The sequence below is a fragment of the Lontra canadensis genome, unplaced genomic scaffold, assembly GCF_010015895.1.
Source record: "Lontra canadensis isolate GAN:19392208 unplaced genomic scaffold, GSC_riverotter_1.0 scaffold43, whole genome shotgun sequence".
NCBI lineage: Eukaryota > Metazoa > Chordata > Mammalia > Carnivora > Mustelidae > Lontra > Lontra canadensis.
In genome coordinates, this window is record NW_022631037.1 from 11,519,232 (window position 1) to 11,546,768 (window position 27,537).

The 27,537-nt window shown below is 45.9% G+C and overlaps 1 protein-coding gene and 1 non-coding gene across 2 annotated transcripts; both read right to left on the reverse strand.

Annotated features, from left to right (window-relative positions):
* Positions 1-27: 27 nt before the first annotated feature.
* Positions 28-27,111, reverse strand: CALCOCO2 (calcium binding and coiled-coil domain 2). The gene is made up of 13 exons (XM_032871352.1): positions 27,005-27,111; positions 19,367-19,556; positions 14,055-14,157; positions 13,770-13,903; positions 12,640-12,765; positions 9,292-9,380; positions 8,655-8,724; positions 7,934-8,056; positions 7,584-7,670; positions 5,021-5,116; positions 2,963-3,098; positions 1,630-1,658; positions 28-1,100 (listed from the first exon to the last, which is right to left on the reverse strand). Exons 2-13 carry the CDS (start codon positions 19,544-19,546, stop codon positions 924-926), a joined length of 1,350 nt encoding a protein of 449 aa, XP_032727243.1. The 5' UTR covers positions 19,547-19,556; positions 27,005-27,111; the 3' UTR covers positions 28-923.
* On the reverse strand, positions 17,118-17,308 carry LOC116876111. The gene has a single exon (XR_004384333.1). It is a non-coding gene; the product is annotated as a U2 spliceosomal RNA (small nuclear RNA).
* Positions 27,112-27,537: the final 426 nt, after the last annotated feature.

Consider the following 27,537-nt stretch of genomic DNA (forward strand, 5'->3'; position numbering starts at 1 on the left):
CTTAAAACAAAGGACCAGAAAGCCCAATTACCCAGTTTAAAATGAACAATGTCCCCAAGATAGGACGAGTTTATTTTTAGTATTAAAGAGATTAACAATAGTTCTTATTCTGACTTATCCATAGTCAAACTCACCTGCTCAGAAAGTTGCAGACCCAGACAGTTTCTAACAAGTCCTACTAATCATTAAGAAAGGACTTACAATAAAGGTTATGTGCAGTTATGTGCACAGGAAAGATCGAAGAGTAGAAAATGCCAAACAGAGGTATCCAGAGAGAGAGAAGGCTTTCTGTGAGTGAAATACTTTGTGTCTATAGTTCAGGAATAAGATGCTTCTGCTGGGAGCTGAGAAGTCAAGATGAGAAACCTTTGGTATCCCAGTGGGATGTCGGGAGTTCTCTGCGGTGGCATCTGTGGCTAGTTTAATGCAATCAGTGGGAGAGAGAGACCTGAGGAGGAGGTGGCAGAAATTCTCAACCTCTGCCCCATCACCAGCCGCCCGGTTAAGACTGGGAACTGACAATGAACACACTCAAGGCCTGACCTTGAAGGGCACTGGGACAACTTAGAAATGATCTGCTTAGTACTCAAGTCAAGCCTGTTGAGAAAGAAGGGCCAGCTCGGTTGCTTGTACAGGGCCCTTGTACTGGAGACCTGCAGAAGGCGGGGCACCAGATGTGAGGATGGTGCAGCTAGTTATGGGATTTAAAAGGTAGTAACCCGCAAGGATGGAAGTGACAGCCCTCGCCACTACTCTGCAGATAATCACCATGACTCCGACTCCACCCGTAGGGCCCCAGGACTGATTAAATCCCCTAGGAATTTCATGTTAGGCAGGGATCATGGGTCAGAGCTCTAAGTAGAAGCTATAGGTTCTACTCTATAAAAATCGATGCACAGTATAGATCCATGTGTCTGGGACACTTAGAGAGTGTGGCAGAACACATGGTCTTCGAAGATCTGCTTCTCTGTTGCTGGGAAGCTCTTGTCACAGATTGGACAATTCAGACACAGGGTCTGCATGCGCTGCTGCTCCAATGTGTGATCGAAAATGTCATCAGCGAAGTCTGACTTGCAGGTGGGGCATCTCTTGATGGCGAGCTGGGAGGAAGAGCGAAGGCGTCAGGACAGGTGTAAACTCTCTGTGGCCTAGGCCATGTCTCATGTTCTGTTACATCCTCAGCACGGGGCGTACCACTTGGCACATGGCAGGTGCTCAAGAAGTAGAGGGTGAATGAACGAAGTCACATTGGGAGACACTCACTGAGGCTTTCTCTACCCCAGGAGGGCAAGGACCTACACTTGTTACAGCGCTCAAAGATCCTCCAGCCCAGAGGGGACAGCAGACACACCTTGCTGGGCTGCCTGCCTAGTTCACATCTGCTCCCTAGTTCTGGTGCCAACCTCGGTTCACAGGCGGAGGTCGCAGGAGCAGAAACTGAGGGGCGAACTGGGCTTTCTTCTCCCCACCTCAACGGGCTCCCTCAGCTCAGGTTTGACCCAACTGATCCAGGGGACTCCTGGAGTTATCGAAATGAACCAGTCTCCCTATGGTTCTCCCACGAACTGGAGCAGGAAGGGGCACTTTTCAAGGATCTGATGTGGGCAGTCTCCGGATTCGCGTACTTACCAGGCCTGGGGCCGAACTTTCCTGGATACCTGAGGATCATAAAAAAGGTTTCATTCAATGAGAGAAATACCTCCCTGGATTCTCCACCTGTGATCTATTAGCTGGTTTCCGTAACTCCCTTCGTTTCCCTTTCTCCCGACTGCCTCTGACTCTTTCTCTCTCCTGTGCACCATTAACTGCTGATAGAAGGGATCTAGGTCAATGCTGAAGGGAAAAGAGGAAAAAATAATGAAGTGGGATTTTTTTTTTTTTAAAGATTTTATTTATTTGTCAGAGAGAGAGAGGGAGAGAGAGCAAGCACAGGCAGACAGAATGGCAGGCAGAGGCAGAGGGAGAAGCAGGCTCCCTGCCGAGCAAGGAGCCCGATGCGGGACTCGATCCCAGGACGCTGGGATCATGACCTGAGCCGAAGGCAGCTGCTTAACCAACTGAGCCACCCAGGCGTCCCTGAAGTGGGATTTTTGATAGCCATGTTTATGCTACAGAATCAGGAAAACAAACAAAAAAAAACCCCAACCTCTTTTCAGGATGGGCAAAATGAGATTTAAATTTAAAAAGTCACAATTTAGTAAGAATTTTTGAAAATCAAAAAACAATCTGAGAATAGATTTTAAGACTGAAGCCACATAAACTGGTATTTTTAAATGAAAATGCTTAAAAATATTTTTAAAGAGAAAATAAATGTATACTCCTGCCTGCTGTAAAGATTTGACTGTGACTCTTAGAAGAAACATGACTGCTTTAAACTGTCCAAGACACGAGGTCTTCTATCACTTTTGGAGACAAAAGAGGAAAAGTTCCCTGTTCCCTTGTCCCTGGCAAGAACAATCTGACCCTCCGTCCTTGAGTGACAAGACTAGTTTTCATCCCCATCTCCTGTCCTCTAAACCACCCTGGGCTCTCTGTGGGGCACATTCCTGCTACCTTGGATCAGGCCATCGAGAGGTTGCCCTAACTGCCCATTCCTGGGCAGCATACCCCACCTCTTACGCTTCCATTTCCAAACCTTAATTAGCTTCCTCAGCTTTGTATGTGTATATCTTCTACATAGACACATTTCTCTGATTTATATATTTGGAATATAGCCACGGGACTCAATTTGTGTCTGCTGCCTCTAGGCGAATGATCTGATTTGCGTCTTCTAGATTCAGATTTATTTCTCAATTAACACTTCTCGCCTGGCAATCTTTCTATTGGGTCCTCCGCTTCTGCCCAGCAAGTCTTAACAATGAGACTGGTCTTAATTAGCATCTCAGATCACTCAAAAAAAAAAAATTAGTGGGGGAAAGGGATGCAGGCAAGGGCCTTCTAGCTCAAATGGCAGTTGTCTTACCAGAATATGGGTTTCCATAGACAAGTCCTGGGTTTTGTCCAGCACCTCCTTGATCCGAAGTAGGCGCTTGATAGGGCAGAGAGTCAAAATCCAGACCCATGTAACTCAGCAATCTGCTGTTCTCCCTCTTCAAAAGCTAGGGAGAGAATGTTTAGAGAGACACGTTGGAAGACAACAACAAAGGAGGGCCACAAGCAACTGACTAGGGGATGCCCGTTACGGGTACTTCTCCATGAACAGTGTGGCGCTGGAGAATCCCAGGAACCGACAAGTCATAAGTCTAAAGGGGAAGTAGCAGCCTCCATACTCGGAAGATCTGAGTTCTTTACGCCCGAATTTAAGTATATACTGAATTTTGTTTCGATTAATTGCAAAAAAGAATTTTAAGTCTCTAAATACATACCGACCGAGGTGGGGTACAAATGCTGTGTGCACAGATGAGCGGGGCGGGACCTATATTAAGGTTGAAGCTGCTGCACATTACTGAAAGCAAAATGCTTCTTTTTAGTCTCTTTCCTAGGACAATTGTCTTACACAATGGAATATTCACTACCAATTTCCCTTCTTTGTGTTTTATCCTTTCAAAGGGATATACCAACAGAGAGAGTGAAAGGAGGAAGGAAAGGGGGGGGGGAGGATGAGAGAATGAGACAGAATACGCTACAAGGACAGACCGCATTTTAAAAGTTCTTAGAAAAAAAAGTTAGTAAACTGCCCCTTCACATCTTAAGAGGGCTTTACTATAGCTATAGCTCTTAACAAAGCTTTCAAGTATCAGCTCTTTTCCTCCCTGTTGCAAATTGTGTGTGTCCTCTTCCCTCCCTCCCACCACGCCCATCAGACTATTCCAGAAAATAGAGATTTCAAAGTCAAGCTCTGTTTATCTAAATCAAGAGAATGAGGATGACGGAAAGAGACTCCTAAGGCCCCTACAATGCTGAAAGGCATTGGTATAGATGACATAATTAAAGCTAGAGATGATCACTTGGAGGCACAGCCTGGAAGGCTTAGAGAGCGGGGCGAGCTGGAACCGTGGCAGGTGTAGATCTAGAAGCATAAGCCAGAGTGCTGGGACACCTGACTTTGATGCAAGGGCAGGAAAGTGCCTTTAAGTACTGCTTTTTTTTTTTTTAAGTTTTTATTTATTGTTTTTAATAATCTCTACACCTCATATGGGGCTCGAACTCACAACCCCGAGATCAAGAGTCACACGCTCCTCCAACTGAGCCGGCCAGGCGCCCCGAGGTGCAGCTTCATTATTTGCTGCCATCATCCTCAATCAGCCAAGAATAGCTTGTGTCTAACCCACAGCAGAAGATAAATACTGCCTGGATGAATGAATGAATGAATGAATGAAGGGATGGATGAATGAGTGAGGGAACGAAGGCAGAGCATTTTATTAGGAGCAGACCACGGGTCCAGGGCAGGCACAGGCCGTCACTACTGCCCTGGTTTGGAAGCAGAAGAAAAGGAAAAAGTCACACTGAAGGAAAGGGGTCCCTCAGCTAGCCTAAAAATGACGTCAGATATTACTCCGCAAAGACAGTACCTACAACAGGTGGGGAGTTAAGAGCAAAATGAATTAAGCGAGATCTTCCGTCAAGGTGTTCCTTTCAACCTGACTACTGCCAGGACAAACAAGTTTCAGTTATAGAACCAAGAGAGGGTTCGTGGTAGATGAGGACTAGATTAAATTTACTCATAGGAGCAATGGTTTCACCCACAGTCCCAGAAAGCGCTCTTTTACTTAACTTGTTAATCACCCCATCTCTGGGTCACCCTCCTCCTGCTCCTTAAAACCTTGGAGTTTCTAGGGCCGTGCGGGTGGCTCAGTGAGTTAGGCAACCGACTCTTGATTTCAGTTCAGGTCATGATCTCAGGGTCGTGAGGTCGAGCCCTGCACTGGGCTCCGTGCTCAGTGTGCAGTCTGCTTAAGATTCTCTCTCTCTCTCTCCCTCTGCTCCTCCCGACCTCATGCTCGCTTGTTTTCAAATAAATAAATCAATCTTTAAACAGAACAAAATACCTTGGAGTTTCTACCCTGTTATACACACTCACATCGTTTTCTCTTTCCAATCTCTCTTTCTCTCTCTGCAGAACATTACATACAATCTTGTTCTCATTCAGTGTTTCTGACAGGCCCGAGTTCTCATCCTGTCAATAACAAAAACCGGTTAGGATTAGGCTCACATACTGTAATCTGGATCTAGGGTGGGGTATCACAGGGGCCTGCGGAGGGTCTGGTTTCCCCACGTGGTGAGACTGAGGTGGGGAGAAGGCAGCTGGGGGGCGGAGGGTGCCTGGTGGTGGTGATGCCGTGGTTTAACGAAATGCCTGAAGGCCTGGCCCGGCATCAGAGATGCTGATGTGAAAGTGACCAAAGAGGAGAAAAGTCATAAAGACGGACTTGGGAAAAGCCCCAAGACTGACTTATCAGAATTAGGGCTAACCGGAGCCCTATTTAACGGCACACAACCATGGAAACAAGCATCTTGGTCTGGAATAAACACCTCACTCAATGTAGCGTGAGGGACTTAGGTTGATGGGACGCCCTCCCAGTGAGGACAGGCATCTGGACTCAAGGAACACTGAGGAACAAGGAACCTCGGAAGGCATTTATCCAAGGCTACAAGGACCCCAGACTGAGGTCTTGGGCGTCCCGCTGTGACGGGCGGACCTAACTTCATAAACCCCACACTGGCAGGCACGCGTCCGTGCTTCCCATCTTCTACCTACAGACAGACACGTGCACATACCTCACAGACACACTTAAGCTAATCCTACTAGTTGTGTTTTTTTTTTTTCCAAGATTTTTTATTTGAACGCTGGTGCCCAAACTGCTGTGCGCTTCTAGCCGACCCTGAGGTAGGAATGCGAGAGGGGCTACCCGATGACAGGGCTGACTGCAGGCTCCCGGCTCCCCATCCCCATGGGCTCTTGCTGGCTCTTCGGGTCCTGTTTCACTTCCTCAAAAGGCAGAAATAAGAAAGGGCTATCTGAGTCTGCACAGAAACCTGCTCAATGGTTACCACAACCTTCCCTGAGACCCACAGCTGGAAGGGGGCCTCGACTTCCAGGAACCCCCAGATTGGTCTCTGGCCTTCCAGGAACCCCCAGATTGGTCTCTGGCCGCACACTCCCATCCCTCCTCTTTTTAACAGGAAGAGAAGTGTTTCTCCTCAACGAGGGTGGGCAGTCCTCTGGGCTTTGGTCTAGGAACCGCAGACCTTCACACCCCTGGCTTCCTGGGCCCCCTGAGCTCTGGCACCTACCAGTTGCGCAGCCGCCCTGAGTTGCCTGATCTGCCTGTGGAGTCGTTGACACTCTTTGTACTTCTCTAAGAAACAGGCTTTCCCGGCCTCTACCTTTGCCTTTAGGCGCTCCACCTCTTGTACTAACTGCTCCTCCACTGCTGTTTTCTTGCTCCTAGACGCCTGAAGCATAAGATACACAGTCCTCACAGTTAGGGGCACTCTGGGTATGTGAGGAATAACGAATCGAGCCCCTGGGTCTTGAAAAATAGGCCACAGAAACCCAGGACATCCCTACCTGCCACAAGGAGGTTCAAACCTTTGAAGGGTGGCAGCTTATGTGAAACAGTGATTTCTCACTACAGCGGAGGCCACGAGCTGCGGTGTGCTGGCGGAGGCCAGGCCCGTGACGTCGCTGAGAGGCAAAGGTGAAGGCCACGGGGGCCGGTAGAGGCAGTGGGGGAGTGGAGAACGTGGGGCCCGTCTAGAGGGAGCCGCGGCCACCCAGACCGGGCGTCGCTGCTATGTGGGAATGGGGGCTCTGGGCTGCCAGAGCCCCCCAAGTTTTCAAGAAGCTAGAAATACACATCTTTTTTCCAATTTTTAGTTGTTGGCAACCGATTCGATTTTTGAAAAACACCATCTAGGCTAAATAACAAGTTTCTCTGGGCCAAACTCAACCTGTGAGCAGCTGCTTTTCTAACTTTGTTCTCTTTTTCATGCGATAGTATCTAGTAGCTTGCCTATGGGAGGTACGCCTCTAGCTGACTGAATAATGGCCAAGGGAGTGAATGATATGACTTATCGCAACAGCTGGATATCCTCCAGACAGCAGGGTTTCTCATACCCTTGCGAAATTCAGAAAATGGGGCTTCCTGGCACCTGTCATCACCATGAGGCCTCTTTTCCAAAAACCTATTCTAGAGATTTATCAATTAGGCTTTCATTACTACATTACTATAGCTCGAAGAATTTAGAATGATAATTGCTAATACTATATTAATCGTAACAAAAATTCTGATTGCTGTAATATTTTCTAACCGCAGAGCCTGACTTTATCATTATTCATTTGCCTGCCCCCATGATAAGAAAGGGGTAGGGGTGACTCTGGGTGATTCTTGGCTCAAGGCTCTACCTGACAACCTGTCACGAAGTACTTTCAATATCCCTCCGCCATTCATCACACAGTAGGAACGGCCACCTCTCCTTAAACGTTTTGCAAATGACAAATTCTCTGTCCTTCTGGGACGATGTCCAGTGGTAAACGCTATTCTCCTCTGTCTTTTTCATCCTTCCTGCCACCTGAAAATAGACCCATCCCTTCCTTCCCGCAGGCTCCCTCCCACGAAGCCATCCAAAGACAGACGTGCCGTTAACTGCTGCTGTTTCTTCTTGGCGGATGCTTCCTCCTGCTTCATCTCCTCTACTGTCTGCTCCAGCTTCTTCTGGTGCTCCCTCTGCACAAAAACAGATGTCAGGACCACTGCTGGGCCAGCATAGGCATGCGCACGGGAGCTAATGAGCAAGCAGCAGGCAGAGAGAGAAGCAAGTCTCTTTCTAGGTTTCTGAGAAGAGCCATGAGCTCCCTCATCTCAGACGGCTTCCTCTGAGACCTTTCCCACAGCCAGCAATGGTCGGCGCATGGGACAGAGTAAACAAAGCACCATGTACGTATTTTCTCGCGAATGCCTAAAAATGTTGGTTCCGTTTGTGACTCTACCTGTTGAGCCAAAGTGAGAAGGAGCTGGCTATTCTCCTTCCTCAGATGTTCCAACTGCTCTGTCTTATCTTGATCTCTCTGCACGAGCTTCTCCATTTCTTTCTCTTGGGTTGACAGCTGGGCCTAAAGCAAAAACAGCGAATATAACCAAGATATAAAAGGAAGAAAACTGAACAGGAACAACGCTGTTTAATGTACACTCACACAAAGAAATGCGTACTCCTTGGCAACTCCTGACTGCCAAATATCCCTAGAACGCCCACTTTTCAGCTCTCCCTCACACCCTGTGCCTAAGACTCAAATGAGGAAAAGTCAACACACCCCTCTTTAAGGCACAGCTTCCTAAAACCAAGAGTGATTCAGCGGGTATCTGCTTTACAGTCTAGCTTTTTTTTTTTTTTTTTTCATTCCAGGCTTTTGAGAAAGACTTTGAAGAGATTTTGTAGCTAAAAGAAAAAAGTTAGAAAAGCAGTGGTAGAGGTGACAGTGCTCCATCTTAAGAATTCATGATAAATATAAACTGAACGAATTATTCGGTTCTTGAGGGCCGGGACTTTAAGAGTAACAGTATGAGTGTCGGGGAAGGGGGGGGTCCAGAATAGAAAACTTCGTGAACCTGCAGACTAGCGCTTTGACAGTTAGGCACCCCCACAGTGGAACTCACGGAGGAGCACGGGCAGGGAAAGATGATACACTTTGGCAAAGGTTTGGCATCACCCACCTGGAGCTGATCCACTCGGACTCCCATCTTCTCATTTTCTGAGGACATCTTCTGGTTTTGTTCTTTCAGTCTGTGGAGGAGAAGAGGACTGTGTGAGAGATATGCTGATTCCAGGTCAGATCCCCTGGGCCTTCAATGATTGAAGGCTGCCTTGGCCCTAAGGCTGTGGAATTAGTTTAAAATCCTTTCTTTCTGGGGCACCGGGGTGGCTCAGTGGGTTAAAGCCTCTGCCTTCAGCTCCAGTCATGATCTCAGGGTCCTGGGATCAAGCCCCGCATTGGGCTCTCTGCTCAGTGGGGAGCCTGCTTCCTCCTTTCTCTCTGCCTGCCTCTCTGCCTACTTGTGATCTGTCAAATAAATAAAATCTTTAAAAACAAAACAAAACACCAGCTTTAAAAAAAAAAAATCCGTTCTTCTTTAGTCCTTTCTCAGCTTCCTGACCTCAAGCCACATGTACTGGACACTTCACATTAATACCTGAATTCAGGTTACTTCACCTTACCGTTCCGATACTAATGCTCCAACCTAGAATCGCACCTATCACTGCCATAACAGGAAGACTGTGTCTAGCGAGCTCCGGAGATCTCATCTGTGACACCCGCGAACACAGCTGATCCCCGCTCTGGGAATCACTCACTGGAGTAGCTCCTTCTCCCAGAGGTCCTTCTGCGCCTTCAGCTGCTGTTCCAGTTCCTTATTGGCGCCCTTTAGAGTTTCCAGCTCCTCCTGCAGATTGAGACATCAAAGGAACAGACCATTTCTAAGATACTTTTTAGTACCGAGGCCAGCTGACAAGTATTTACTGAGCATTTACTACATGTCAGGCCCTTATTCAATGTCATGACACGATGGTGAATGAAATATCCAAGGAAAGGGGTTTCCATATTAAACCGTTCTTAATCTGTTTTCTCCACGCAATGCATTCACCTTAATTTCTCTTCCACTGGAGCTTGTATTTGTCCATTAACTCATTAAACAAATATTTAATGAGTGCATATGAGGCACTATTCCTGCACTACGGACACAGCAGCAAATGAAATAAAGTGGGTTTTCTCTTGGAAAGGTGCTGGCCAAGAAATTCAGACGCCACATATGTAATTCAAGTTTAGGAGCCACATTTTAAAAAGCAAAAAGAGGGGCGTCTGGGTGGCTCAGTGGGTTAAGCCTTTGCCTTCAGCTCAGGTCATGGTCTCAGGGTCCTGGGATCGAGCCCCACATTGGGCTCTCTGCTCAGCGGGGAGCTTGCTTCTCCCTCTCTCTCTGCCTGCCTCTCTACCTACTTGTGATCTCTCTCTGTCAAATAAATACATAAAATCTTTAAAAATAAATAAATAGGGTGTCTGGGTGGCTCAGTGGTTAAGCCTCTGCCTTTGGCTCAGATCGTCGTGATCCCAGGGTCGTGGGATCAAGTCCCGCATCAGGCTCCCTGCAGGGAGCCTGCTTCTTCCTTTCCCTCTGCGCTCCCCCTCATTCTCTCTATCTCTCTGTCTCTCTCTCTCAAAAATAAATAAATAAAATTTAAATAAATAAATAAATAAATAAATAAAAATAAAGAGCAACAAGAAACATCTACGCTTAATTTTACTAATAGTAGGGGAACTTGGGTGGCTCAGTGGGTTAAGCCTCTGCCTTCGGCTCAGGTCATGATCTCAGGGTCCTGGGATCGAGCCCCACATCAGGCTCTCTGCTCAGCAGGGAGCCTGCTTCCTCCTCTCTCTCTCTCTACCTGCTTCTCTGCCTACTGTGTTCTCTGTCTGTCAAGTAAATAAATAAAATCTTTAAAAAAAAAATTTTACTAATAGTACATTTAACCCAATATATCTAAAATATTGTTTCAATATGTAAATAAGAGGGAAATATTTTAACTTTTTTCATAATATGTCTTCAAAATCCGATATACCCTTTATGCTTACGGCGCATCACAAGACGCCATGTTTCAAGTGCTGGAGAGCCACAGGCGGCTAGCAGCCCTGGCACTAGGGCTACACATTTGCCTTTTTTTTCCCAACTCCATTCTGCACCAAAGCCAGCCTCGTGCATCAATAACAACTCCCTGCTTTTAGCTCCAAGACTTATACATTTATCATCCTTTTAAAAAATAATTTAAAAAACTGTAGGAATATGTACATAAAATTTCCCACCTTCATCAACTTTAAGCCTACAGTTCAGCAGCATTAAGCACATTCACACTGTTGTACGAGTGGCCCTATAACCACCCACAGAACTATTTTCATGTGTACAGCCAAAGCTCTGTCCTGTGAAAACACTGACTCCTTGTTCTCCCCACCCACCCCTTCTCCCGGCAACTACCGCTCTACTTCCTGTGTCTGTGAAGCTGGCTACTCCAGGTACCTCCTGAGTGGGATCACATGCTATTTGTTTCCCTGTGTCTGACCCATTTCGCCCAACTAATGTCCTTGGTGTTCATCCATTTAGTAGCATGTGTCAGAACCTCCTTCCTTTTTAAAGCTGAAGAACATTCCATTGTTATCTACACGCTAAACCACGTGTATCCTTCTATCCGTCACTGGACACCGGGGCTGCCTCCACCCGTTGGCTGTTGGGAAAGATGGTGTTATGAACATGGATGTACTAGTCTCTCTTTCAGAAAACAAGTATCATCAATCCCTCTTTTACAGAAAGGGGAAGCTGAAGTTCAGAGATGTTAAAAAATTTCCCCTGCTTCATCAGACAGTAAGTGGGAGAACAAGTCTGTGTGACTCCAAAGACGGGGTTCGTAACCAGTGAGTGGTCCTGGCTCTAAAACACATGGGTTTTCTTCCCCATCCTTGTTTTTAATTTTAATTCCTAAAAAACATGGGTTTTAATAATAGAAAAGTCTGAGCTCAAATCCAAGCTCCTTTCAAAGTCATGAGCTGACTGTAACATTGGGCAAGTCACCGTGAATTGCTAGGTGGTTTTAAGGATTAAGTGAAGCGATCTGCTTAATTACAGTGCCTCACTAACAGTGCACATTAGTAAGTGCTGAATAAATACTGGCTTGTGTTATCATAACTAGTAGTAAGTCGGTAGGAGAGCTAACTCGAGAAGTCAGACCCTCTGATTCCTTGGCTAGAACCTGGCAGGTGAGCTGTAGGGCTTGTGGCCAGATACTGGTTCTTGACAGACAAGACTGTGAATTACACCTCTGCCACCTGTTTGTTATCTAACTGCCTGGAAGAGGCCAGATCTGTAGCCTGGACCTGTTACCCACACTTCTCAACCAGCCCAGGGCTGAGGACATCACACAAGGCATTTGTGTGACAGCAACGTATAAAAAACAGTCTGTCTGGGAGTCAAGAGAAGTGGGTCCCAGCCCAGTGTGATCACTAACCTGACCTCTTCCACTCTCCTTGGGGTCTCAGTTTGCTCACCTGTAGATCAAGGGCTCTACAGATGGTGACTGCCAAGGTTTGCAAGTTCTGAAACTTCTAAGGTATGACCTCAGTGTAATTAGTTTATAGTCCCGAGAGAAGACTCTCTTCTTTAAAGCTCCTTGCATTATCAACTCTCAATTATCACCTGTTAACTGGAAGGATGTTTCAAAAGAGAAGTAGCAAAGAGTCTGGATAACCTGCAGCCTTGCTTTTATACTCTCTACTCTCTCGAGGTCCACAGTCTAGAGAACCAAAGCAAAGAGATTACATTCTACATAGGAACCAGGAAGCAGCAATCAGACTGCCTGGTTTGAATCCTGGCTCCTCACAGATTAGCTGTATAAGGGATTATGTACCCTTCTAAGCCTCAGGTTACTCATCTGTAAAATCAGGGTAATAACAGTACCTAATCCAAAATTTAAATAAAGTAATCCATATAAAAATTTTAACACGGTGCCTATTCAAAGATATTAGTATAGGGGAGTAAGATCACAGGCAAAAGAGAAGGTGGGGCTGGTAAGAGACACCATCCAGTTCTGACCTCTATGGTCCAGGTTCATGTTTTTTGGTTGTCTGTTTTCAGGTTCGTGTTTCACTAGCAGCCATACCTCCTTCTTGTGGAGCTCAGCCTGCATGTCTGAGTTCTGCTGCTGGAGGCTGACGCAGCTGTCCTTCAGCTCCTGGTTTTCTTTGCGGAGCTCCTTATTGTGCTGCTCAATTTCTTCCACTTCACCCTAGGAAAGAGCGTCCCATGAATTCATATTTGACCCTTTATAGCTTGATAAAATATTCAAGTCCCTCTAGTGGAACATTCCCATGGGCTGGGATGCTGAGGGTCTGCTGGATTCCCACTCATATGGTGACATCTGTGTCCCCTGAATGGGAGCACCTCCTCAGTATGTAGGGTAGGGGATAACAGAGGCACGTCTGTATAACTGCAACATCGAGCCTGTCATTACCAAGAAAGGAAGACAAACAAAATTAAGACCATAAAGAGTTAAAAGGTGGAATGACAGAAGAACGTAGATTCTTCTTGCAAACACTTACTACTGTTTGTCTCTCCTAATGGACTTAGCTCCTAGAGGCCAAGACAGACAAGTGATTTAATTGATTCTTCACTGCCTACCACAGTGCTGGACGGAAAGAAGGTGTCCTGTGAAGTAAATGAGTTAGTAAATGGATCTAATACTCAGAGTAGGACGGGCTCTGTGTCAGAATGGAGAGATGGGGCGCCTGGGTGGCTCAGTCGGTTAAGCATCTGTCTTCGGACGGGGTCAAGATCTCAATCCCACATCGGGCTCTCTCCTCAGTGGGGAGTCTGCTTTTCCCCCTCCCTCATCCCCCACTTGTGTGCTCTCTGTTGAATAAATAAATAAAATCTTAAGAAAAAAAATAAAGACAGAACTGAAAGATACAAAGCATATTTGGAGAAGCTTATAATTTACTGTGGTGGTAATATGTGCAGATGACCAAAATTAAGCAACTGGCAAAGTTAAGGAAATAACTGAATGCCAACTGAGTTACAGCAGCTTTTAAGAAAGGAGGGACCACTTATTGTTGTGATTCTTTTCAACGTTCCTAAGTTATTCCTGAGTAGGTTTGAGTGGGTACTGTATGCATTTCTCCCCATAGTATCTGTTAAGACATTTAATAAAGGCTTTATTGATCCCAATTCCACCCTATCCTGAAATTACTACTCTTACTGGCAGGAAAGGATGGGGGTGAGATGTTTACAGACCTGAGTGGTAACAACCAGGATGTCCTCCTCATTTTCTGGACGGAACTGGAAAGGGATGCTTGCTCCCCGGACCACACCATCCTGATCCACATAGCAGAACTGGTAATACTCATCATCCTTGGGCAGGTAATAAGCTGAAAATACAACATGATTTTTAATCCAAAATAAGGTCTGTTAAGAAAACTAAAAATCTGCCAGTCTTTTATCTGCCCCAGAAAGCTTCAGCTCAAGGGAATTAGTCTTAGCTACTGCCTTCAAACACCTTTGATCCAGGATTTTTCTCACCTTTGAACTGGACTTCCTGTTGTTTGGCTGATTCACTGTTTAGGTCAACGGGCAAAGTGACCCACATGAAGGTGTAATACTCGCGGGTTGTCTTCCACCCCACCTGCAATGACAGAAGGCTCTCACTCAGCATCTGACAGTGCTCCGGGGAAAACCCTTATTTGTGCAAGGTCTCCTCAAAAAGCACTTACTTTTCATTTGTTTATGTTGAAAATACAACAGAATGAGTCCCTTATGATATAACTAGGAATTGGCACCCATGTGCACACGTGTGCGCGCGCGCACACACACACACACACACACACACCCCATTCAGAATACCTGGCTCAGAAGGAAATGAAAACTGACACGACACCCAGGACGAGGGTTCCAAAAATTCTTTCACCACTTCAGACAGAGAATGGTGAGTGACTGGGGAAAACACTGAAGACAGTTCTGGGCTTGTGACTCTGATCCCACTACCTTCTCCCAACAGTGTTCTTAGAACTTCTTAATCAGAAAGCCCTTCTGACCCGCTGTCTCTGTGGGTCAGTCCTCTCCTGTGTCCAGGCCAGTCTTGTCACCCACACTGACCTGGTTATACTCATGCATTTTTAAAAATGCCGTTTTTGAATCATGTGCCTGCAGGAGTGGAGGGGCAAAAGGGTTTTTAGATTATGAGGTAGGTCCCAGATAACGGAGTCCAGTCTACAGAATTTTCGTCAGTGTTCTTCTTAATGCGCGCTTAATGAAGGCTTTTTGGTGACAGATACAACAAAACAATCTGGTGGTCACAGAGGCCTCTTCTAGGTCTTGAATGCGGTAAGTCATGATATAAGGATACTGTAAAATATGCCTCAGAGCAGAAAGCTGGCTAAGTGGAAAATACTCTCAGTAAATGTGAAGGGGGTAAAAGATGGCTCAAGCCATATCTGGAAGACAAGGGCACACCAGAGACTAGAAAGGGAGCCATTGTGTCTTCGAGGGGAGAGCACTCAGCAAATGAGAAGCGAAATTACATTTATTGCCATATTTTGACCCTGCCTGAGCCCAGTGGGAGGAACAAGAACTAAAAATAAATTCCCTTTTTATATACGAAGGAATCAGTGCAGGGTCGAAAAGGCTACACTGGAAAGCGCCTGAGAACATACCGGGGCACGTTTTAGTGTCTCATTAATACACACCCCATTGCTGTAAGCAGCTTACAGCCGCCGCGGCCTGTGGTGGTACAGGAAGCGGGAATTTTATGGAGTCTTCATTCACATCCTGGAGTTTCTTAATGCGCTGTGACCAAAATATCATCCGGGAAGGCCCAAGAGTTACTGCAGTGTTGGAGCAAGGAAACAGCTTCTGGCCACCTGCAACTTCTGCCCTCCGCCCTTCCACCTGCGTGGTCCTGGGCCCGGCGGGCCTCTCATGGCACAACATGTCCCCTCTTGGAGCCCCTCGAAATATTTAAATGCCCAGGGGAAGGGAACTGGAGCACAGGACTGGGCACTAAAGGCAGGAAATGTAACTCCCACTTTAGGCTCTATCGTTGCTGGTAGCTTTTGCGGTGTCGAGAAGACGAAGCACAGAGCACATTCAAAACCAGTTCACAAGCGCCCACCTGGTACCAGGAAGGACCCGTGTTGGGACTGCTGAGGAGCTAAGGAATATGGTTGAGCCCGGCACTGCAAATGATTCAGCTGATGGAGCATGCGATGTTTTTGTTTTTTTTTTTATTAGAAAGAAAGAAGAAGATTAAGTGCTCTGTACCCCCAATGTGGGGCCTGAACTCACAACCCTGAGATCAAGGATTGTGCAGCTGTGCCGACTGAGCCAGTCAGGCACCCTGAGTGTGCGACTCTTGATCTCGGGGTTGTGAGTTTGAGCCCCATGTGTGGTGTGGAGTTTACTTAAAATAAAATTAAAAAGAGGGGCGCCTGGGTGGCTCCACTGGATGAGTGTGCAACTGTTGATTTTGGCTCAGGTCGTGGGACTGGGCTATGCACTGGGCTCCGCACTCAGCGTGTGGTCCGCTTGACATTCTCTCCCTCCCTCTGCTCTCTCTCTCTCTCTAAAATAAATAAATAAAACCTTTAAAAAGAGAGAGAGACTGCACTATAAGAACACCAGGTGAGGGGCGCCTGGGTGGCTCAGTTGTTGAGCGTCTGCCTTTGGCTCAGGTCATGGTCCCAGGATCCCAGGATCGAGCCCCACATTGGGCTCCCTGCTCAGCAGGAAGCCTGCTTCTCCCCCCTCTCTTGCTGTGTCTCTGTCAAATAAATAAATAAAATCTTAAAAAAAAAAAAAGCTCACACAGGTGACCTTTCCAAGGGAGATACGGAAGATACCACTTTAAATCAGTTCTTAATTTTTTAATTTGCCATCTGTTCAGATGAATTCAGAAGAGGAAAAAAAGCAGAGGTTTAGGAAACAAACAAACTCATTTACCACTTACTCACTGGGAAAGTCACCACCTTGAGTATATCCATTTTGTTCATCTGTGCACGAGGTAACACTCCCAGTCTGAGGGTGCTGCTGGGCCATGAGGCTCAGTGAGAACACACACGAGCGCGCACACGCACACAGAGAAAACCTCATCAAAGACATAGCGCATCATCTGTTCTTAAAAATTTGTGTTCTTTTTACTAAGTTCTCTTAACACTTTCTTTCAGGCTTCTAGGTAGCTGATTAAGTCAACAGCTTTATGGACAATGAACATAAGGGGCCATTTTTTGTATGAATGGTTTTCTTTATGGAATCACTGCACTGTCTCTGAAATGCACAAAGCACTCAAAATACAGAGGCATTTTTCAAAAATTATGTTTTTTTTAAGAATTTATTTGACAGAGAGAGAGATCACAAGTAGGCAGAGAGGCAGGCAGAGAAAAGAGGGGGGAAGCAGGCTCCCTGCTGAGCAGAGAGCCCGATGCAGGGCTGGATCTCAGGACCCTGGGATCATGACCTGAGCCGAAGACAGAGGTCTGATCCACTGAGCCCCCAAGGCGTCCCTCAAAAATTATTTTAAACATTCGTTTTTATTTAATTTAATTAATTAATTTATTTACTAAACAAATCTTTTATTTACTACTTTAGTGGGGAGGGTGCACTGTTCCTGGAGGTACTGCAATGCCAGGTCGACATGTAGAGTGGATGGAGCAAGCTCCTATTCCAACTCCCTACTCCAAAAATCCATTTAATATATTGTCCTCGGATAGAGGACGTATCAGATATTAAACTGATAAGAACAGATACTACACTTGATCTTAGCCAAAAGGCCAAGAAGCAATTAAACATTTATTTTTTAATTTATTTTTTTTAAAGATTTTATTTATTTATTTGAAAGAAAGAGATCACAAGTAGGCAGAGAGGCAGGCAGAGGGAGAGGAAGGGAAGCAGGCTCCCTGCTGAGCAGAGAGCCCGATGCAGGGCTCAATCCCAGGACCCTGAGATCATGATCTGAGCCAAAGGCAGAGGCTTTAACCCACTGAGCCACCCAGGCGCCCCTAAACATTTGTTTTTAAAAAGCATAAGATTTTCATCTGGTTTATGGTCAAGTCCTCACTGGAAATTGCTAAGTCTCTGGAAAATACAACCAGTCTAGACAAAAAAGAAATATAATTGTTGGGGCGGGGTTAAGATTACATTTCAAAGGCAAACAAGCAATTTTCAAATTGTCCTCTTTCTTAATTATCTCTATCTGCACTGTCCAGAATGATAGCCACTAGCCACATGAGGCCATTTAAATTTAAATTAATTAAATTTTAGTTAATTCACCAGCCACATTTTAAGTGCTCAACAGCCACAAATGGCTAGAGGCCATTATACTGGACAGTGAAGGAACAGCTCCATTGCAGAAAGTTCTATTGGACAGTTTTGCTACATGTGGAGAAGAAAAAAAACAAGAATCATCTTCCAAAATAGGAAACAGTCCAGTGTGTCAGGACATCCTTTAGTCTAACGAGTCCATATCCCGAGTCTCAGGAGGTGTCCCTGATACTCGCCAGTATGTCTCTGATTGTCTGCTCTCCTTGCCTCTAAATGCCAGCTTCCACAGTTCCATTAGTTAGCTTAGAATTCCAAACAATTATGGAAAAGTAACTGTATGAGGGATGGAACGAGCATGAGCTCCTCCACAGTGCAGTCAAGAATGATGTCTGGTTTCAGGATGAACAACAAGGCAAACAATCACATGACATACGGAGATGTCAAAACAAAGGTCACTGATGTTGGAACTCAGCAGTGTAAATCACTTAAATTTGACCTTTATCTCCTGTCTCTAGATATAATAGGAAGATCTGTCATTACAGTGTGTGTGTGACGTGAGAGATGGAGAGAGACACAGATAGGGGGAGAAAGGGAGGCAGAGAATAAACGGACTATACTAAAACAAAGTACCATTTCTGTACTTGAACCTTGAACTGGCAGGGTGTTAGGCACTAGGAGAGGTCCCTGAGGGACCTCCGAAAATTTCTATCCATGGAAATCTTTACAAAGAAACAAGTCATACTTATTCAGGAACAAACTTCTTAGATGCAGGATGTCAAACCCGGTAACTTCTCAACCTCCTTTTTAGTTATGTAATACTCATATTAAAACAAGTTAAACATTCTTCTAAGTAAGAAAGCAATGTTTAAGGTCACAGAAATTACATAAGGGGCCACTCATCCTAGTCAATTCATAGATGAGTATTTCAAAATAGGATAATTTTAAAACATTTACATTTGGTCTTTAAATTAAAATTAAAGTTAAATTAAAACTTGAGTCCCACAGCACATGTTGGTGTGTGAAGGTAGAAGTAGGGAAGTACCAGGGAATTTAGTTTAGGATTTTAAAATTGGCCCAGGGATGCCTGGGTGGCTCAGTGGGTTAAGCGTCTGCCTTCGGCTTAGGTCATGATCCTAGAGTCCTGGGATCAAGCCCCATGTTGGACTCCCTGGTCAGCAGAGGCCTGCTTCTCCCTCTCCCTCTGCTGCGCCCCTTGTTTGTGTACTCTCTCTGTCAAATAAATAAATAAAATCTTTAAAAAAAATTTTTTTAAATGGCCAGACCAGAAAAAAAGGCAGGGGGGCACCTGGGTGGCTCAGTCAATTAAGCATCTGAGTTCGGCTCAGGTCATGATCTCAGGGACCTGGGATCGAGCCCTGTGTTGGGCTCCTTGTTCAACAGGGAGTCTGCTTGTCCCTGTGCAATGCCCCAAACTCTCATTCTCTCTCTCAAATAAATAGATTTTTTAAAAAAGGCCAGACATAAGATGCAAAATGCTTATAACACACAGACAGTCACACAGTCAAGAATGAAGAGTCACCTCTAGTTCCCAGTCACTTGGTACTAAATTAACCACTTACTCGAAAGATGCCAATCCAATCCTTTCGGCGGGGAATGAAATGCTGGGTAAGCGTATAATAGCATGTGACATCCCCTCCAGGGACATAGAACTTCTCCACACTATTAAAGATGACCTGAGAGAAATGACAATGATCCAGCAAGACAGCTGATGTGGGGGGATCTTCTACTGTCTCTTCCATGGTGGGCGTCCTGTTATGGGATAAAATAAGGCTTAGAGTTGTCTGAAATGTTGGGAGATTTCTGGGCTCTCACCCAGGGAACATTCCATTCGAGGCGAGTCAGGAAAAGCAAAAGCCTAACAGGGATTGAGACCATACAACTTGCTTTCTGTTTCACTTTGAGTCAGTTTGCATTCATAGCTTCCTATGCTACAAGAACTTTCTAAGAATGTCTTTGATCTCCACCACAGGCCCCACCACCCTCTCATACCTCACATACCCTCTGCTCATGGCTGTTTGTGGCACTTCTTCTAATGCCTTAAATATATTAGCAAGGCAGCCTAGAGGAAAATAACCGGAGCTGGGAACAGTAAGACCTAGAGTCTTGATTTTTTATCCCATCCAGTCCTGTGACTTCTGAGTATCAGTTGCTCTACATTTCGGCTTCTACCTTCAGTTCCATTCATCCTGTAACTATCGAGTCCTCGCGCGTACATATTAAGGCACTCTGCTAGGAGCTGGGCATGGGTGCAGGAAGAAAAGGGAGGGTTGACAGGTTATCTGACATGCGCCAGTGACAAGCACGGGCTCTGAAACCAGAATGGTGAGGTTCAAATTCCAGCCTCACTACCTATAAATGCACGAGCCTGAGCAACTCACGTCATCAGCTGGCTTCTCTGCCTGCTGCCTCACCTGTAAGACGGGGCTACGAACACCTACGTCATTTGGTTTTTCATGAACGTCAACTGAAATAATGTAAAGTCGGCAGACCTTTAAATCACTACCTGCCATAGAGTCACACCAAGTAGAAACACGTAGAATGACAGAATGACGTATGAGCAGAGTCTGCAAGAAGAAAGGGCTTGCCGGATGTTAGTGATTTTCTTAACATTGTGGGGTGTTTGGTTTTGTTTTCTGGCAGTCTTCGCCCTGGAAGGGTCCCGATGCAATACGGCAGTTAGATGAGAAAACGAGTGACCAGCAAACGAATGGAATCAATGCAAAGTGCTCTGGGGTTCAAAAGAGGGAGATATGCAACTGGCTAGGAAAATGAAGGAGAGCTTTGAGGGGTGAGAAGAGTCCTGGATAAGCCCTCAAGGAAGATGAGCCTTAGGATTTGGGGGTGAGGAAATTCCAGGTGAGTGAAATGTTATGCATAAAAGCAACGAGAGAGAGAAAGAGAGAGAGAGAGAGAGATGCTGCCCATGTTTGGAGGACAGTAAGCAAGTCGGATTCCTATTTGTAACATTGGGGATATAACCTGTATTTCACCTTTGCGGGTCACAGTACAGATAGAACATGATCAAGGATGGCAAACTATCCGGGAGGTAAAAACAATACAGAAAAGAAATAAAGTCTTTTGAATTGCTGAGATCTGACACTTCCCGCCTCTCAAAAGTCACGGGCTCCATCTTCTAAATGCTCCCTGAGTCTAACATTTAGTGAGTCCAGGATCCTCAACCCAGGATTTCATGGGGAAATGAAAACATTATCGTGGCTGTTATACAGGGGCTGAAGGAGAGCTGCATACAGGGGACTAGCACATGATCCCTTATAAATTGGGTGGCTGGAACATGTTGGGAGATTGTATACAACTCAATTTTTAAAAAGTAAGTACAACCAAAAAACACAGCCCTTCTAGTCCTGCCTGACCCTACTTATTTCCTGCTTTTATTTCGAACTCTAAACGACCAGGCCTCCTCTTCCAACTCCCCTAGTAGTCAATTTTCTCATAGAGAAGGCAAGGGGATTTTTGGTGGCACTGAGCTAAGGAACCAAGAAATGTATTAGCTTTCTGGTTTGTGACAATTTTGCCACATCCTTAACCTCAAACCTCAGATCAGTTTTTCCGAGGAAGGGGGTGGTCACATTCCAGTCGAGGTCAGAACTAGTTCCTCATATAAGCAGCTGCTTGTGTGATCTGTTGGATCCTATGGGAGGGTAGGCAGAGGTCTCAGCTTGCAGACCCCTCGCTTTCCTAGGGGTCTCAAGTCTTACTGAGGTCAGCATACCCCTCTGTCCTCAGCACAGAGCAGTTTTTATCCGAGCTCGTAAAATGACTTAATCTGTTGTCTGCGGATCATAAAGAACACTCAGGTAAGAGCGGCTTCAGGGCCTGTCTCTTAATTAACCTAAGTGCCCAACTCTCACTTCTTTTACTTCCTAACATGATCACCCCTGGACACATGACATAATGCCTAGCCCATAGTAATTGCTGATTAACTATTCACAGAATACGTGAAATGCATGTGATTCATCAAAAAGTGAAAAGAAGGGGCTTTGTAGGTAAACAATGGTGGGAATGACCATGGGGCTAATTCTTTTTTTTTTTTTTTAAGATTTTATTTATTTATTTGACAGACAGAGATCACAAGTATGCAGAGAGGCAGGCAGAGAGAGAGAGAGGAAGGGAAGCAGGCTCCCCGCCAAGCAGAGAGCCGGATGCGGGGCTCGATCCCAGGGCCCTGAGATCATGACCTGAGCGGAAGGCAGAAGCTTTAACCCACTGAGCCACCCAGGCGCCCCGGGGCTAATTCTTTTTTAAGCCCTGCTCTTCATTTGTGGGATACCCTTGGAGAAGCTGCTGTTTCTCAGCTTTCTCTTCTCTAAAATAGAGTGAAGAGATGATAATCTCCAAGTGCTATGTCAATTCTTGGTATGGCTGGTTCAGCTGGCATAGCTGGTTCGAGTGGCACAGTGCCAAAAAAACAAAAGGCACAGATTTGATTTCCTTAAGGACCCATAAAATTCACACTCCATTACCCACCTTCTACACACTCAAACTCTGGCAAGCTGTTTTGCAAATGGATGTTACTCTGAAAGGCAAGACCAGCCAAGGGTATGAGGGCTCCATATACCCTCTTTCCTACTAGAAAAACAATCAATCTATAAGCTCATGAACAGAACACTGAAGAAAGGACACGAATGTGTGCACACATGCACACTTACACACACACAAACAGGCACAAAAGAGCTCATGTTCTGAGGCTTGAGTGTAGGTATAGCCAGTGGAAACTAGCTCTTTTCATTCATCTGAACACCTAATCATCCATCTGGAAAAGTTGACAGTCTTGGTTCCTTATTAGAAATGTAATATTCCGGGTGGCTCAGTGGGTTAAACCTCTGCCTTCAGCTCAGGTTGTGATCTCGGGGTCCTGGGATCGAGGCTCTCTGCTCAGTGGGGACTTGCTTCCCCCTCTCTCTCTGCCTACTTGTGATCTTTCTCTCTCTCTAATAAATAAATAAAATCTTAAAAATTTTTTTAAATTTATTTATTTGACAGAGAGAGATCACAAGTAGGCAGAGAGGCGGGCAGAGGGTGAGGGGGAAGCAGGCTTCCCGCTGAGCAGAGAGCCCGATGTGGGGCTCGATTCCAGGACCCTGGGATCATGACCTGAGCCGAAGGCAGAGGCTTAACCCACTAAGCCACTCAGGTGCCCCTAAAAAATTTTTTTTAGAAAGTAATATTCCATGAAGTTTCCCATTTCAGAGATCTCATCACCTTCCTGGGATGACTCAGAGGGTACCTAGTGGCTCTCTAGGTATTTGGAATTCAATTGTTCTTGAAATAGGAAACTCTCTTCTACCGAGACTGGGGAAGGGGTTGAGGAGGCAGGTAGAGTGGAGAACAGCCATGGCTTTGCTTCTCACCAAAGCTGAGGACAGAAAAGGCCATGGGTGAAAGGCCATGAGCATAACCAAGCTAATCTGAACTGGGTCAGTGATGAGTTACCTCATTTAACTTTTCCTGGAAGGAAGGTATCTACTACTAATTTTTAAGGTCAGTGACCCTTAAAACCCTTTCCTCCCTCCCAGTGATCAGGTTCCTTGGGAGAAATAGATTCTGACAATGGCTGGGGAAATCACCTTGCTGTCAAAGCAGTCCAGAAAGGACCGTTTGTGGAGGGGACAGACGGGACAGAGAGGATATGGAAGAAAAAGCAGAATGACTTAAGCATCAACTTCCCCTTCTTCTTCTATTTTTTTAAGATTTTATTTATTTGACGGAGATCTCAAGTAGGCACAGAGGCAGGCAGAGAGAGAGAGAGAGAGGTGTATGTGGGGTGGGGAGGGAAGTAGGCTCCCTGCTGAGCAGAGAACCCGATGCAGGACTTGATCCCAGGACCCTGAGATTATGACCTGAGCCGAAGGCAGAGGCTTAACCCTCTGAGTCACCCAGGCGCCCCTCAACTTCCCCTTCTTTAACCGCTCCTTCCACTATAGAACCTGTCTGCCAACCATTTCTAGTTCTGACCACATCCATGGAGGGTAATGAAAAGAAGTAGGAAAAGAGCAAAAGTTAAATTTAAAAGCCTGGAGAGCTATGGAGTCATAAAAAAGCAGGGGGATGAATTAGGCCCCCTAGAAATCATGGGATGGTATTCAACCTAATTCCCTCCTCTTACTCTCATGCCCAAGACTAGCCACATGAGGAGTGAGCAGGGAAAACAAACAGGGACGTCCAAAAGCAAGCCCTGAGTAGGGAAAAATAATGCAGAGAGTCTATGGACTGTCAGAAGCACTTTACTTGGACTCTGATTTTTTTTTTTTTTTCAGCTCAGTTTCCAAACGGATTAGGGTCCTCAGAGGATGGTCCTCAGAGCCAACATGTTTTAAAATGAGTCCCCTAAACTGGCTTCTGGCTTCTATGAAAACCTGACACATTTTCATCTAATGAGCTTCTCAAGCCTAATATACTGGTCCCAGGACTGTTCCACGAGGGCAGAAATTCTCTTACATTCTCCTGAAGAAAAGGACAGCTAATTCAGCTTCTGCTCTGAGTCAATCTGTAAAGTACACTACTACGCTTTTTAGCAGAAAATTTTTAAAAATATTATAAACCTTCCTGGTTCAGGTTCTAACAATGCAAATACGCAACCAAGTCAATTCACCAATTTTCCTTAAGTTTTTCCCCGTGTGTGCTGAACCACGAAGAGGAAATAATCTTACTAAAAAATAACTGATTCTGCGGCGCCTGGGTGGCTCAGTGGGTTAAGCCTCTGCCTTTGGCTCAGGTCACGATCTCAGGGTCCTGGGATTGAGTCCTGCATGGGGCTCTCTGCTCAGCAGGGAGCCTGCTCCCCCCCACACACACACCTCTCTCTCTCTCTCTCTCTCTCTCTGCCTGCCTCTGTAGCTACTTGTGATCTCTGACAAATAAATAAGTAAAATCTTTAAAAAACAAACAAACAAACAAACAAAAAAACTGAAGTTCTACATAGAGTATGCTCAACATTTTTACCTTAGCCTTTTATGCCTGTGGGCACATGTTTTAGAGAAATCAAAGACTATCAGTAGTTTATCTGGATTAGTTCACAGAAGGAAACCAAATGTTCCCACAGCCAAGAAAGAAATGCAAATCAATTCATTTGGGAACAGTAAAAACAAAAGATAAGCAAAAAAATCCAAACTGCATTTCATCTAATTCCTTCATCCTGCTGATGTAACTTTCTAAACTAGTAGCCATTAGCAAAACGGATGAACTGATTTGAATCTCACTCCTCCCGGGCCCTGGAAGAGATGCTTGCTCAAAACCACCCTTAGAAAACCTGGACAGTAGCTCCTAAGGCCCTGAGCAAAAGCAAAGACACACCTTCCCTTATCTTTAAATTCTTGAGCTACTTGTTCTTTTTTTTTTTTAAGATTTTATTTATTTGACAGAGAGATCACAAATAGGCAGAGAAGCAGGCAGAGAGGGAGGGTGGTGCAGGCTCCCTGCTGAGCAGAGAGCCCGATGTGGGGCTTGATCACAGGACCCTGAGATCATGACCTGAGCCAAAGGCAGAGGCTTAACCCACTGAGCCACCCAGGTGCCCCTTGAGCTACTTGTTCTAATCCAAAATTTCCAAGTTCGTTTTAGTTCTTTACCTAGTATCTTTCAGAGTGCCTTAGAGAACGCATATACCTCCAGGAGGCTTGTAATACTCCTCACTAACAACTGTTGGGATTGGTCGCCCCTGCTTGTTTGACATCCCACGCCAGCAGTACCAGCAGAAGGAGAGAAGGAAAGCAAAACAGTCATGGGATATGAGATGTGGGCAACCAGAAGAAACTGTGTTGAAAGCCTCAATGCTGTTTTCTAATCCTCTCTTTAACTTAACTGAGATGGTACACTTTTTCCTTGAAAAGGGGTGATAGGGCTAACCGCTGAAGTCACATGGGCAGTGACGGGTTTGAAGTGCCGTGGAAAGGGAACCAGGCTGGGAGCCAAGGGACCTGGGTTCCTGTCTTACGTCTGCCACTAACTAGCTTTGGCATCTTGGCTAAGTCGCACAACCTCCTTTTAGGCCTCAGTATCCTCATCAGTAAAATGCACAGATCAGGCTAGAAAACCTCCAAGAAACTTTCCAGCTACAATGATGATCCTAAGTGAAAGAAAAAGAAAGTGAAAGAAGTCGTTTTAACAGTCTTTCCTTTCATCTAAGGAAATAAGGAACCACGGCATTGTATCAACAAGCACAAAGTGTTTAAAGAGCCCTAGAGGTACTATCTGACTTGAAAGATGATACCTGTTAGGGCTATGTAACTCTCACCAGCTTTCTTGGGGTCCTTTCCACTCCACAGCTGTCATACCTGCTAAAAGGTAGAGTTTCAGGTGGAGGCCCTTTGAAGATATTTGTGAAAGTGAGGCACCTGGATACTCCCTAATCATGTACTCTACATATAATCTACACAGACATTGAAAGTCCTCGGTTTTTGATGGTTTTTGCAACCAGGGAAGTAAGTTATAATACATAGCATCTGTATTATTCTACTCAGCGCCAGCAATGGCCACTTGTTGGCTTGCATCGGGAGCGAAGAATCCAAGTGATAGAAAAAAGTTAACATGCCCGGAAGGCGCTGAAATCTTAATGGGGGAACGTTAGCCCCCAAACTGGGCTCATGGTAGCGGTGGGGAGGGGCTTCTGGAGATCAGCTGTATAGAAGCAGGTCATTACACTCCAGTTGCTCTTTGTTCTGCCTAGAATATCTCCGATTAGAGAAGGCCTCCTCTGAAGGAAAGGACCTTAGCGATCAGGGAATAGACAGGGAAACTGAGGCCCAAAGGGACGGGAACTTGCCTAGCGTGTAACTCGGCCTCGTAGCAAACAGCGATGTTGATGCCTTCAAAGACAGGGATTAAGTAACTACCGAGACCTGGGCCCGCGGGGGGGAGGGGGGAGGCGTTGACGCCGTGACGTCAGGACCCCCGACCCCCGTCAGAGGGGTCCCTTCTGCTCAAGGAGACTGCCACTCGGCCACAAGCACTGAAATTCTGCCCTCCTCCGGAGAAAACTGGCCCTCGACCCTCCAAGGCCGCGGAAGGGGCTCCAGGGGCCCCATGACGCCACACACACACTGTTACCCTGTAAGGATGAAAGGAAGTGAAAACCGAAACCAGCCGCACCGCTGCCTGCCCAAGGTCCTTTCTGAAGAGTGGAAATCTGAATTTGGAGAACCCGAAGGCCCAACTGCCCCTCCTTCACTCCAGGGACTCACCGGGGGTAGCAGCCGGCGTCGGCGCAACAGCAACAGGGCAGAGCAAGGCACTAGGGCAGGACTAAAAGCCCAGGGGAGAGCCGATCCCATCTGGTCCCGCCCACTACGTCACAACGGCTACCAAGCCCCGCCCCTGCAGCGGCGCTTGCTGGGACTTGTAGTGCTTAGATGACTGGGGCCCAGCGGTGCTCCGCGGAACTATGTGGTTTTCGCTCATCCGGAAGAGTTCCCCAAGGAGCCTATTTCTTCCCCTAGAATGAGCCGTTTACTTACCTTGAAAAAAAAAAAAAAAAAAAAAGAAGAAGAAGCTTATTTCTTTCAGTCCTGTACAAGAAAGGGCCATCTGGAGGTCATCTTCATTGTTCTCCTGCCTCTACATAGCTCTTCGCTAAGAGCCCTACAGATGAGACCCTCTTTGGCATTTAGTCATCCTTCCGCCTGCTCCTAAAGGAGACCCAGCAATCTCCCTGGATGCCCCTGTTTCTGTGTTTCATCTTTCCCTTCCTATAAAGAAATTATTTTTTAGCATTAAC

What these genes read in the sequence shown, in the direction of transcription:
- CALCOCO2 (XM_032871352.1), bottom strand. Translation starts at nt 19,546, where the DNA reads ATGGAAGAGACAGTAGAAGATCCCCCCACATCAGCTGTCTTGCTGGAT. An exon ending in GATTGGAAAGAGAAAACGAT is followed by an intron (nt 3,099 to 5,020) that starts GTGAGTGTGTAT and finishes TTCTCTCCCTAG; the next exon opens with CTTTTGAAGAGGGAGAACAG. An exon ending in CTATGGAAACCCATATTCTG is followed by an intron (nt 1,659 to 2,962) that starts GTAAGACAACTG and finishes TATGATCCTCAG; the next exon opens with GTATCCAGGAAAGTTCGGCC.